Consider the following 14509-nt stretch of genomic DNA (forward strand, 5'->3'; position numbering starts at 1 on the left):
ATAATCGTAACAATAATACGAGGAAATTGTCCCGAGAATGGTTGTGATTCAAAAAGTGATTGCCTCACTAAAATGTAGAGTAAACTTTTCTAAAGAAAAATTGCAAGATTTTTCATAAAGAAAACAAGTTTTATATTTTTGTATAAGTTGTAAAAAAAATATGCAGAATCTCTAAAAATGTTTTATTCAATTTTCTCTTTCATATTGGGCTTTGAAAGTTGCGAGCTTTTACATTACATACATACATAATGCACATAGAAGGTTTAGTAAGAGAAATTGTGTTTGATATGACAATTTCCTTTTAAATTGAATTGGTAATAGGGGAGAGCGGGGCTAATAAAGTCACTTAAGGGTTTGGAAAAAGTCAAAAATATCATATTTCCTGGCTAGATAGAACAAAATGATCTGAGAAAGAGTTATAGGGCGGTAAATCTCCTAAAGAAATGAGCTATACATTTCGCTTTAACTATTTGGGAAATATGATATTTTCAGCATTTTCCAAACCCTTAAGTGACTTTTTTAACCCCGCCCTCCCCTACACTTTAAAATTATTTTTCATATTTTAACAATGAATAAAAAAAAGTTTGATTAAATTTTCTGAAAAGCCTTTTTGCATTGAGTAATGTGCAAATTTAATTCCAAATATTCAACGTGAAATTGGAAAATGGATATATTTTAATCAAATAAAACGCAAATGGACGAATGGAAATGATAATGTTATATGTGGGGATTATTCATGGGTCACCGACATTCAATGCGGAAGCAATATGCAAGAAACGTTTAATTTTGACCACAGTTCATAATGTGGATTCGCATTTTAGTTGGACTGCAGCTCTCTGCGTTAGACCATAAAACGATAAAATGTAGGAAATTCATATTTTAGGGGCTTTTATCCTGTCGGAAAAGCATTCAATTTGAAGAGTATTTATTATGCATGATGTTAACTATTTTTTGTTGAAAAATTAATGACATTCAAAAAAATATAAATTGTTTTTGAAGTCTATTTAGTCACTTTGATTACTTAAAATTAAATTGAAGAAAAGTCAACTTAAGAATCTCAAAGGAAAATTTATAAAAGCACTTTCAAGTTTTCTTTATACTTTGAAAGGCGTCGGAGGAAAAGTATCTTTGTACAATAATTTCTCATAGAATGATAAGTAAAACTTTCACATTTCCCCCCGACATTGCCGACATCTAATAGAGAATTCTTGTGCGTTCAAACTTTTCCTATGTTGAAAAAAGGTGTTAAAAAAATCACGTAAAAAGAAATTCATAAAATAAACTTCTACCACTCAAAACCTCTGGGGAGTGAAAAGCATGAAAAAAATGAATCCATTAGATAAATTGTAGGTACATAAGTGGAAGTAAATAATGTAATTGTATTCAGTAACAATTGTGGTTTGAAGTTTGATTAAGATGACATACGGTAAACCCGTGGGCAAGAGATTAAAAGGTATACCTAATGTATGTTTCATATGGAAGTAAAATGTTGCCTTTCTGACGTTCTTATAGGCGAAATAAACTTGAGGGAATGGGCCACAGTATATGGGGGATGTTTTATGTATAATGTGTTGAAAAGAGTATATAGTCACAGTGTTGTGATACATTAATTTTGTGAAGGGCTCTCCTTTCTGTGAAATTCATCACTCATCTCGCTCGTGATTTAATTCACAAGATCTTATTCATAGATTTGTGCTTAGGAATTAGATTTCATATGCGGGGAAACCCTCTAAAACGTGTAACAATGGCACCATATATAGGCCCTCTACATATATGTGAATTCCTTCGATAGTCGCTGTTGATTATGTGACGTGTGGAAGATGGGGAATTTGCTCGTATTTGCGAATGGGGATAGGAAATAAGGTGAAGAGAAAATGACTAAAATGATGGGCTGGTCGTACGATGCTTCGTATATCCTCCAGAGAAACTATCTCTATTATTAAACCATTTTGTGCTGGCAGAAATATCTTTGGTCGAAATGATAATGTCCCTGGACCCTTGAATCACATTCCTGTATGTATATTAGGGCCGTGTCTTGCTCTTTTTTTTATCCTTAAGCTCATCTGCAGAACCCTATGTGTAGCACATGAAAGAGAACGGTAATGGTAATTACGAAGGGGTTTGAGGGGGAGGAAATGTTGGTGAAATCCCTCCTTGTGCTGCGAAGCTCCCTAAACAACTCTTCCCGAATATTGTCCTTCTCGAGATGGAATAAACTTTCCAAATTACCACAGAGCTTTCACATAATGGGGATAATATGTATGATGGCAAAAGATCAGAGGACTAAGGCTACAGCATATAACATAAAAGAATACATGAAAAAAAAAACATGAGAACATTTTTAGTATTCAAAAAGACTTTGGTGCTCGAGTTCCTTTTCAAATACATGACTAAAATATTTTATTATATCCATGCATATGCGACAGTAGGTAGGTGGAATTTTTTATAAGTAACCATTAATCTCCTATTCACCTCACGTTGTCAATTCTTGTTTAATTGCAAATCGATACGTATGGGGCATAAAGACACACATGATCAGCGCAGAATTTTGACAAAGAGGTCGGTAGGCGGAAGGTAATAAAAAAGGGTGCGGGGAAAGCGGTCAGTTGCGCGGGAAATTCTCACACCATCAGTGCACATTTTCACTTTGAGAAGCCTTGTGAGGAGCTTTCAAGACAGTAATCTAGCTAGAAATCTATTCCAAGACTGTGTTTTTAGAAAATTATTTCTTGTAAAATTCGGAAAATGTTTTTTTTATCTAACGTTTGGCATTACCTTTCTAGAGTTTTCCGTTAGAAAATTCTCTTAATATTTTTTTCATATAATTTCGGCTTCAAAATAGTATCTTTAATCCATAGAAAAAATCTAAACTTCCTTAATATTAGGGCATTTAAACACTGAAATATCTTCTCTGGCTATGTCGCATGTCTTTCTTATGAGAACATTAAATTATGGGAAGAATTTCAAACATAATGTCACATATGATTTAAAATTTGTGACACAGCGGCATAAAAACACCACATCATGTTTAATAAGTCATGAAGTTTGTAGTTTCAAATCTAATAAAGTTCTCACAAAATCTTCCAAACATAAATCTATGTTAAAACCAACAATGGAAGAGAGAGAGCTTTCACAAAGAAGCCAAAGAATTTGCAATAATCTCATATAGAACATATATGATCAACAAAATACATCACACCGCAGCAGGAATGTAAATTAATAGAGTAAACCACCAGCCATATATTCACTCTCCATATTCCTTCTGAGAGACTTTCTTTTGAGACGGTCTGAGGAGCGTCTTTAAAGTACGCTTCATTGGGGGGTGTATACCAGAAACTCCTTCACGTACATCTTATTTCTTAAGGTACTATATACTTTCAACTGTGATACGAAAGCGTGTAAATACCCGAGACAAGATACCATTAAGCGGTGATTTTGCTTTACAATCAAGTGTAAGAAAATTTTACTCGTGAGAGATGAAATTTCACTTGGGATCACTTTAACCCCCTTCTCAGTTGGCATGATGTGGCTCTTTTTGGAGTACCCCAAACTTTATACTATTTTCCATGGATTGTGCTGTAGAAAAAAAAGGCTAAGAAAAAAGACCTGTAGGACAAAAATCCCATTAGTCCTCACTGTATGTAGAGTGGAATATGATGCTATCATTGGAACGAAAAAAAAAGTATCGAATATATTCATATAGAGAGAGAGTGAAGAAATTGTTATCCTTTACTATGCCAAGCACATTTTCATCGCATATCTCTTTTGCGTATCCCAGTGACGAGGTAGAGAATCTTAACGTCATCTTTCGTGCTGAGCCACGGTGAAGACGTGAAGAAATAAAAATGAAAACAGCGCGCATTTGAATCCTAGATGAAGGTGTTTTGGTGTTCGTCCCATATCTCTTTTCATTTCTCTTCACCTGCCGTGTGTAGCTTCTTTATGTCATATTTTACTGCTGTTTTTCACCATTCAAGAGCTCTAATTTATTACTCAAGCAAATTTTGTAGCGTATGAGACATGCAAATTATCCCCTGTATGTAATTAGATCTCTCAATGCGCGTAGACACCCCTGGGGTGCTGGATAATTGCATGCATTTTAATTTGCACACCTTTCGAACACGATGCTATTTCGCTGTGAGAAATGAGAAGTTTCAACTATAAAACCGAATTAGATGGCTTGATACTTGACAATTTCATCTTGTACCCATCGTCCCCCGCATATATAGCGCGTCATGATGCGTCCTCGCAAAAGACGATGCTTTGATTGAGAGAATATTGAAGTCAATTTTCTACATGAATAAATTCAATTCACCTTACTGACATTTATAGATCCATGAAATGGCATCTATTGCTATTTTTAGGTTCGCCTCTATTTCACCTTCTGGCAGAGGGTCCCCCATTTCAAAAAAAAAATCATGTACTGGGTGGTGTGGGACTTTTGCACGAAATACCCCCCGAAGGGCGCGAAAAACACACGCAATGCTCCAAAATAAAATACTCTGTGAGTAATTCCTCATATTTGAAACATCATACAATGTTGATGCTTTTCCCAACACAGCTCACTCTCCCTTTATACTGGCTAATGTAAATTTTCTTGGGGTATTTAGGTTCTTCTTCACGCTCCCACCCCTATGGCCATGTTTTGCAAACAAAAACGAAAACCTTGCAAAACTTTCAAGTTTGTCCTTTTTTGTGCTTCGACCATCGAGACTGTGTTAAACAAAGCGGAAAATTATACACTCATACAGCGAGTCCCTAAAATGCAAGAACCAGACAGAGAATAATGACGTCGCCATTTGGAATTAATAAATCAAATTCTCGCATTTATGACCACAACAAGTGACGGTTAAATGAATTATTGTATTCCGGACATCGTGCAATAACTACGCGATGGGGATGGGAAAACTTTTATTCAATGCATGCACTTTAATTTTGAATTTTACCCCCTTTGCAGTATGATTTATGGAAAGTTTTCATCACGAAAATATAAATTTTCCAATTTTATTATATACATATAGCTGACGAGCTATATTATGATGAATATATAGATATCTCGTAGTATTTTCATAGTCTAAATTCAATTTGATGATAGAGAGATAAATAAAGGACTAATGGTGCTATGCAGGAAAAGAATGTCAAGAAAGAATGATCATGACATTTTTTCCTGACATTTTTTTTCATTCCATCTCACTCCCACTAATGTATTTTCCTATCTTTCGTCTTTCTCCCACGCATGTTGACGACATTTTTTTTCATGGCATGCTTTTTTTCTTGCGCACAACATGTTTTTATTTCCTTGAATTTTCTCAACATTTGGGGGTATTTTCCCCAAAGAAAAGTGGAAAATGCTTAGCTAAAGAGCCCACAGTGCCAGGAAAACAGTGAAAAATGGAAATTTACGGTCATTTATCGGCCAAATATGTGAAAATGTGCGAAGTGAAAAATCAAAACATTCTTTCCCTGACCAATTTTTACGGGATATTTTTCTGTATTTTCACGACACAAATCACTTCCTGCAGGTTTTTTGGACCTTCCCACAGGTCATCTGCAACACGGAAGGTCTGTGTGGGGTCAATGAATTGTCTCCTGGATCGTACAAGAAACTTCTGAACACGGAAAAACTGGTCCGGGAGTGAATGTTTTGCTGTCGAACTTCACTGTTTTCACATATTTTGCCGATAAATACCCGTGATTTTCCACTTTTCACACTTTCAGATACACTAAGAACACTTCCACAAGCCGTTTTTCACTTTTCCCGAGATAAAATATCACAATTTACAGAGAAAATTGCAGAAAACTAACAAACACGTTGACTTCACAAGAGCTGGAAAAAGAATGTCAGAAAAAAACATCTTCCTGCGACATTCTTTTTCAAGCTCTTGCGAAGTTAACACGTTTCATAGTTTTCTGCAATTTTCTCTGTAAATTGTGATATTTTAGCTCGGGAAAAGTGAAAAGCGACTTGTGGAAGTGTTCTAAGTGCCTGTGAAAGTGTGAAAAGTGGAAAATCGTGGGTATTTATCGGCCAAATATGTAAGTGAAAACAGTGAAGATCGACAGCAAAACATTCACTCCCGGACAAAGTTTTTTCCGCGTTCAGGTGGGATTCCACCACCCAGGAAGCATTTCCCTGACCCCAGGCCGACCTTCCCTATGCAGATGACCTGTAGGAAGATACAAAAAGCCCGCAAGAAGTGATTTGTGTGGTCAAAATCTAGAAAAGAATCCCGTAAAAATTGGTCAGGGAAAGAATGTTTTGATTTTTCACTTCGCGCATTTTCACATATTTGGCCGATAAATGACCGTAAATTTCCATTTTCCACTGTTTTCCTGGCACTGTGGGCTCTTTAGCTAAGCATTTTTCACTTTTCTTTGGGGAAAATACCCCCAAATGTTGAGAAAATTCAAGGAAATAAAAACATGTTGTGCGCAAGAAAAAAAGCATGCCACCAAAAAAGATGTCAGAAACATGCGTGAGAAAAAGACGAAAGATAGGAAAATACATTAGTGGGAGTGAGATAGAATGACAAAAAATGTCAGGAAAAAATGTCATGATCATTTTTTCTTGACATTCTTTTCCTGCATAGCACCATAAATTCCTATAGAATGTGTTCGTTCAATGAAATTGATCAAATTTGAGCACGCTGCGTGTGCATCAATCATCTTCGTGATAATATTCAGTTCACGCTGCACCATAGAATGAAGTTTTTCTGAAAAATCATGAACTTCTGCAACACATCAAAGGTCATGGAAATGAATAAAATACACGTGTAGGTAGTTTGCTGAACGCAATATGTATAATAATAAAAAATGATATATAGCTGCGAGTCCACACCCAAAATTTTCATAGTCATGCAAATAAGATTGAAGGAAAAAGAGTTTGGTAGGTGGTAAACAGTCACCATTCACGAAAAAAAAAGAAGATTTATCGTGATATTTTTTACGATATATAACCAAAAGACCGGACGAAACTATTGAATAAGTAATTTTAAAAGCTTCTTCTTCCACTCATAAATTCTCATCTAAGACGTATGAGTTATTGAATAATTGATCAGGGAAATGGTGGAGAATTGAGTATCTTGCACGATAATATTTTAGAACCATTCCCCATCGCTACTGCTGATCCATTCTTCTTCATATTTCTCCAATTATTGCTTTGGGGGTTTCGCGCTGGTGTTATGGGGGGAACAAGTAAAAAAGAAAACCTTGTATAGTATGAGAAAAGATGATGGGGCGACATTGTAAATTTTACGAAGCAGACTCCATACCATTCGAGGAACATTAAATGACACAACGATAAAATTTCATAAATATTGTATCAAAGTTAGAAAGAGGTTGTATAAATGGAAATTTTATAAGAAAAAAAATTGAAAAATGGAGGTCTCATTTTGCTTTTCATTTTGTTCACTTTTTAGTAGGAAAATCCAAGAGAAACATTTAAAAATCAACTTGAGAATGATTCTAAAATTCTTTTTTTGGGAAAGTTTTTTAAGAAACTTTTTCTTCTAAAGTTTAATATATAATTTATTTTTATATTTATTTATGTGGGTTTTTTCTCTCTTCATTGTCTAAAAGACATGAGAGAAGATTCCCCAAAAAGCTTTCAGAAGAGAAAATTAAAAAGAAAAATGGAAAAACTTACCCAAAGTGTCTCTTCTTCTGCTGGTGGTTGGCAAGTTGTCTGTGACAGTGGAAAGCTCTGTCGCACACATTGCAAGTCAGAGATTCATCTGCAATGCATTGAAATATAAATTTTAGTGGTTATATGTCAAAAAAAATGAGCAAAAACCAACAAGTTTATGTATTATTGGAAAGAAATAAATCAAAATTTTCATATAAAAAGGGAAAATTGGAAAAGAGGGTGAGCGCAGCTGCCTCTATTGAGTAGGGGTGACTGGGGCTATTAAACTCACGTCAACTACATTATTTAAAAAATTATTACCATGAGAGAATTCTAAAGAATGAGAATGAGATTCACTCAGGATGTTCAAAACGTAAGGATCTTAAAAATGCATTAATTTATCTTCTGATTGATTCACATTGATTAAGGAAAAGGTGGAAAATAAGGAAAAGCTCGAAATAGGAAAAGGAAGTCTGTGATAAAATTATAGCGAAGGAAGTCTCCTCATAGCCACATTATACGGGAACTTTGTAATATTTAAACCAAATTGTCTTCCTTCCAAATAGATTCCCCTCAGTCTCCCCTATGTATTTCATTCTGATATATTACGTTCACCACCAAAATGCGAAACACTTTTGGTGCTTTCGTCATTGAAATTTACCGCATTTTTACCTCGTGGGTTTGAGAAGTATTCATGGCTTTTTGTGTGGAGGAAAAAAAAATCAAAATCTCATTTATGTCAGAATTTATTTGCAATAAAAATTTCCTTCGAGTTGGGTGCCAAATGAAAGTTACCACCCCCTCGTACACTGCATAAAAATCATAAAAGTCTCATGGGAAAATATTGAAACGAAGTGTATGGGAATCCACACAGTTCAGCTCCTCACCCAACCACCCAAAAAAACCGAGGTGCTCTCATGATGGGGAGCAGATGGATCATGAAAATGTGATCTGAAAGTACTTTCAGCGGACGAGACAGATATCCCTCAAAAACTGCTTTTTTATCTTCCCAAATTGTTTCACTCCACGGATACATTTTGTCACAAAAATGACATCATCATTGTTACTTTTAGAACACTTTAGGCATTTATTTGACGTGAAACAAGAGAGGAACGAGGAGTGATGTCTTGTGAATGAGAATGCAAAAGACACTGAATACCCACCTACACAAATCATCCCATAATCATCCCATGCATGAATCCACAAATTATCCACAAATTTGTCGATCAAGTTGTGGAAATGAGTTCCATTAACTCTGGATATGCTTTTACATCCATCTCCATACAAAATATCTTCGCCAATGGAGCATGAAAATCGACTCAGTAGATAAACTTTTGGAGGAGTCAACAAAACTCTTGCTGTACGAAACTTCAAAGTGCTGCAAGATAAACTCTCAGCACTGTTAGGATGAGAATGAGTTACTCGATGGAGATAAAATTCAAAAGCATCCCAGCGATGTTAACCAATCCAATCGATACAAGATGGGTCCTTACAAATATTATACATAGTTTTGATTTTAAAATGACAAAAGCAGATACGCCCCAAAACAAGCAATCTGTACACTTTAATATTGACAATTGGGCGAAAAGTGGGAGCTTTTAGTCGAAGCTTTTGCCTCCTCAGCTGTCCGTCCATGTCATTGTGTATTTAGGAATTTCCCAACACAAACATGTGGTCGATCTCAATATTTAACTTTGCCAAGTTTTTGCTCCTTTAATCAAAGCATTTAATCCTATCACGACTTACCCCTTATATCCCCTAGCTTTTATTTATCAAATTAAATGACTATAGCTACATGTAGAAAGAATTTAAAATATAGGACAAAATATGTAAAAGTCTTACAACGATTAATAAAAAAAATATGACGTATTAATGATTATTTTAAAAAAAGTTCCCGTAAAGCTCAGGAAGGAGCTTAAAGAGAGTAAAATTATTTTAATACTAACTTGTAGAGTTAGCACAATTAATGCATGTTGATCCACACTACGTATATAGTGTGCATCAGAATGTAGATAATGTTGCTATTGATTGCTTCTGAGTGCAAATTAAAGATATGTACTAATTAATTAATTACATTGAGTCAAGATTACAGTTTCCTTTATGTACCTCTGTTTAATGGAGAGTGATATCGAATTAGAAACATCTTACACAAATTGATTCTATTTCCGACATATTAAACACAACTTCATTGACACGCACATTATGTTACGTATAATGAAGACAAAATTAAATCATACTTTAAAACATATAATTGAGTTTGTACCAAAATATAGTGATAGTTGTAGAATCTTAGTTCAGCGTCGTTATAAAGTGACAGCATGATAAACAATTTATTTATCAAGAGAAGTAATAAAAAGAAACCAAGAAACATTTGCTTTTGAATTCATTAAAACTTTTCTTAATTTTCTTTGATAATGATTATTTACCGTCAGACGGGGCTATTTGGTGAAAGTTTTAGTAATAAAAAAATTTATTCTTTTTCATGTTTAATAGCAATACATGGCAGACAAAGAAAGTTTCGTAAGAAAATAAGATCGTTCAAAAATATCATAATTTTCAAGCAAGATTAAGCTGGGAAAAAAATTGGAAAGCAACTTGTTTTTGTACCTAATTTTAGGATTTTTAATCTTCTATCATTTTTGGATAAATATTTTAACGCTTTTTTTAGTTTAATTAAAAAATGAAAAATCCAAAAAATAACCAGAAAATATCATCAATTTTCCATTCAAAAATTATTTTCCTAAAAACTCAGTAATCTTCTACATAGTTTAAACCCTGGTTTTAAAAATAGCACCATTGCATGGTAGAAGGGTACTTGAAATTATGTAGATATTGTGCGGAAATGGTGTAGTGTAAATATTTTAATTTACTTTGCTACCAACAATGGAGGTATCCGCAGGATTTTCAATTATACCTCTCAATAATATCATTTCATTAAAGTCTGTGAATTATTCAGAGGGAAATAAATATGAGAGTGTTTCACATTATACTGCAGTACAATACCTACAATACCTACTTATGCATACATAATACAGGTAGTGAGTTAGTTAATTTGGTACCACACTGAGAGAGCCTGTTTTCCAACTAATTTAGTGTTTCTATCACAACAATGGGAATATTTTATGAAATGTATAGAGGTGGGGAGTTTTCAGTTTATTCACAAATTGGAATTTTGTTGAGATTTTCGAACGACATGTAAAATTAATTACATAATTGCAGTAGGTATTTACCATCTTCTACCTACGCATAAAAGTTTGATAAATGTCTCTGTAAAGTGTAGGTGTAAAATATTGAGAAAATTATGCAATATTCTCTTTTTTTTTCAAACTTTGATAAATAGAGCTTTTAATAAATTTTCCATCGCCTGGGAGTGGGATAAATATTTACTTTAGAGACCACCTAACATAATCACAAAAAGAGGAGGGATAAATGAAAAATATGAAGAACAACATGAAAGGTGCTTAGAAAGTGATTTTACATAATTGAATCCTTCTGCAACAGTTTACGTGTAGATTGGAGGTAATTAGACATTTTCATGGTTTATTGCTTCGCTGGAGCTTTTCATCATAACATTTCGTACTTCGGGAGATTATATCGCAGAGGGTACGGAAATAATAACGGAAAGCTTTGTGAGCCTTTGACCTGACTCTACCTTTATAAAGTGTTGAGATATAGAGAGGATGAGCAATAACTTCCTGCAAAGGGATTGTATTTTGCAATTCCAAAAAGTTACGTCAAAAGTTATGAGAAAATGCGATTCATATCTGCTAGATAATTAATATTTTTCATTAAAACCCCCGTTACGGTGTGTAGGTATGTAGGTAGGTAAAAAGCTCAAAAAGCTCGAATTTCTATCAGTTCTGCAGAATGCTTGCAATTTTAGCATTTCATTTAAATAAATCTTCTTTTAATTAATATATTATTTTATGTAGATTTCTCATATGTGTGGTTATTATATGGACCATATAGGACATGCTGTGTTACCTTTCAAACGTGGGCCAAAAGGCTCCGAGAGATTAATGCAATCACTTTAGAGATGGAAAGTTTGTGTGGCATTTCCTATCTTGTGGAACACTTTCTACACACCCATCCACCCACCCATTGGGTAATCACCTTGCCCCACTCTTACCCCATCAATTACCCTTTTGTCCGCCCCGTCGCTCATGGGAAAAGAAGGGCAAGCACATCGGGATTGTGTCCATTCGTCTGTGAATAATGGGAAAGTGGACGGACAAGCGACATGGGAAATTCGGGTGGGTATTGAGAAAATTAAGACTTTCACAGAGAAAAACTTATTTGGCATGTTGTGTGGTTGGGTGTCTCACGATGGGTGAGAAATGTGGATGTGGGGGATGATTGCATGAAAGGAGGCGGAAAAAAGGAGCTGGGAAAAACACTTCCACGCCTCATCTAGCGCACCACTTGTTTTCTTACCGTAGTCCTCATCGTCGGACATTGCCATTGCTTGAAGTCGGGCAATAGCGTTGTCATCGTACCTCCGATTCCGGAGTATTTGATTCCGCATGGTATTCTCCAGCTCCAACTCCGAGTCGGATTCCTCAATATTGCCATCTGTATCCCTCATACCTGGTGGTCCTTTTGCAGTGTCGCATGGACAATTATCAAAATCAATTAATGACGTCTCCGTTGCTGCAGGCATGTCACGTCTTATGGAGTTGTTGTCGTCTGAATCCACACTCAATCTACCATAAGCTTTACGTGGGGGCCTCGGGTTATTTTTATCTGCAAACAAGAAAGAAAAATATTTTTATTCTTACGTCATCACTGCATCACTCAAGTGTGGAATTGCTTGTACCCCCATCATCTTGTGTGCCCTCTTTATGTCTGGCAAATTAAGCAAAGCTATTTCCGCTTTTTCCATAAATGCCACGTGCTCTTGATTTTCTTCCACCAATTCCATTTCCTTTCACAACCTTGTTCGATATGTCGAAAACAAATAGGTTTTTTAAATCATTTTTTTTTCAGGAGTATGTAAGTTACGTTACGTACATCAATCACCCGCTAACATATTTTGTTACATATGAGCTGTATACGTACATGCATTTGCACAGAAGATCAAATGATTTTATTACGTTGTAAGCTTTTTTTTTCTTTTTAATTTCAACTCATCATTATTGATTGATTGCTAAACATATTTTATCTAATTGCTCATAAAATCAGAACCGAGATTTTTATCAACTCTAATTTTCTTTAAATGAATAAAAAAAAAGAATCAAGACATTATTCTCTAGAATCTGTGATGTAGAGGTACCTGCTATAGGTTAAGCTTGGGTGGATTTTATTGTCATTTTCCCTGCGGCCTCTTGGGCAAATGGAAAAGAATTGCAATGTTCTCTTGTGGGAAATGAAAACCCTGGCGGGAATGTTCAGAATGCGAAAGGAAAAATCCAGGAAAATCTTTTCAAGAACCAGTCCAACGGAGTTTGCAATAATGCCCTCCTGAAGAATTCTTTATCAATTTGGCATTCGAATGGGGTACACACAATGTCTTGTGGAAAGCCAAAAGTAAGTGGAGAGATTTAGAGGGACCTCACCCAGCTTCCCTCTTATGTGACCTGTGATGACCTTCCTGAGTTGACCATTCTGTTGCCATGTGCTGTCTGATTAGGCTCAAATATAGCGATAATACTGAAGGGGATTTGGGTTTTCCGTCTATACGTAGAAATTTGGTCCATTTCATAGGACATAAAGATGGTATCAAATTTAAACACTCCTTCTATACGAAATTACATTTGGCGACAAACGTATTGAGGATTTTCCACCATAAGCACACACTGTCTCTAAAGGGGGTGTCTCGAAGGGCCAAAAAAGTCCCCGAGGGCGGATTTCCTTCTCGAAGTTTTGCCACTCGAATCACTGATTGCCCAAATCAAAAGTTTCTTTGTCGGAAAATCAATTTGGAAAATACATTCGAGAGAGGATGAGGAACTTTTTAGCTGGTTGATGGTCTGAAAAATATAAAGTTTGAGTTTTTCCCCAGCCTTACTCAGCATCTCCACTTTGTCAGTTTTGAATCATTAATTATTCAGCAATGCTGAAATAAATCTCTGGTTTCCCAAATAGGTATTTTTTCCCAGAAACTGCTTTAAAAACTGCATAAATAATGTATCTTTTTTGCAACTTTTCACATTTTCCACTACACGAAGAAGTAGTACAAAAAAAAGAACTTATTAAAATACAGCAGAATATAGTACTTAAAAAACCATTTAATGGGAAAAAGTAGCAATATGTTGTTCCCAGCAGTTGAATTTAAACTAAACACTCCAATTTTAGCTGTTCGTTAATCTTGTAAAATTTGCAAACACAATATGGAAGTGAAATTTGATCAATAAACTATTATGTATACGCTGCACTTTCCATTATTTTCTACTCCAAGCTTGGTAAACAAAATTGACAGGGAAAAGCTTGTTACTTTCTATACAAATCATTTATGTATGTATACCTGCACCATACATTGAGTTAGGATATTAATTATTTTGCATGCGGTGAAAGGCACTGAAATATTGAATTTATTTGCATAAGTCGGTTGGTGAGAGATTACGTGTCATGTGTGCTCTAAATTCAATCGAAAGCTGTCCATTAAAAATTCTATGCATTTTTACACCACCTACAGCACCCAGGAGCTAAATTCATACATTTAAATTTTGTATATTTAAATAACAACCTACCAATGACCGCGCATTATAATGCTGTCTGTGTCACTCCATGTCAATTTATCCCACCATTCATGGCGGAAGGATAAATAATTTCCAACCATGTTCGTTATCTCGCCCTTTTTCCGTCCCTTCCTTCACGCTAAATTAGATTATATAATTATGAAAGTTTCTTGACAGAAAGATGAGGCATATTTGGTGAAAAGGGAGG

The 14509-nt window shown here is 35.1% G+C and overlaps 1 protein-coding gene across 2 annotated transcripts in view; it reads right to left on the reverse strand.

Moving 5' to 3' along the window:
• The window catches only part of LOC129792709 (uncharacterized), a 34569-nt gene that overhangs the window by 5177 nt on the left and 14883 nt on the right, over window positions 1–14509 (reverse strand). For both annotated transcript variants that reach the window (XR_008750838.1, XM_055832040.1), the window contains exons 2-3: window positions 12059–12367; window positions 7646–7733 (exon numbers count right to left, since the gene is read on the reverse strand). Coding sequence is in view for 1 of the 2 variants with exons in the window: in XM_055832040.1 (XP_055688015.1) it covers window positions 7646–7733; window positions 12059–12367 (397 nt within the window). In the remaining variant the exon portion in view is untranslated. The remainder of the gene's footprint in view (window positions 1–7645; window positions 7734–12058; window positions 12368–14509) is intronic.

Source organism: Lutzomyia longipalpis, chromosome 1 (assembly GCF_024334085.1).
Source record: "Lutzomyia longipalpis isolate SR_M1_2022 chromosome 1, ASM2433408v1".
Taxonomy (NCBI): domain Eukaryota; kingdom Metazoa; phylum Arthropoda; class Insecta; order Diptera; family Psychodidae; genus Lutzomyia; species Lutzomyia longipalpis.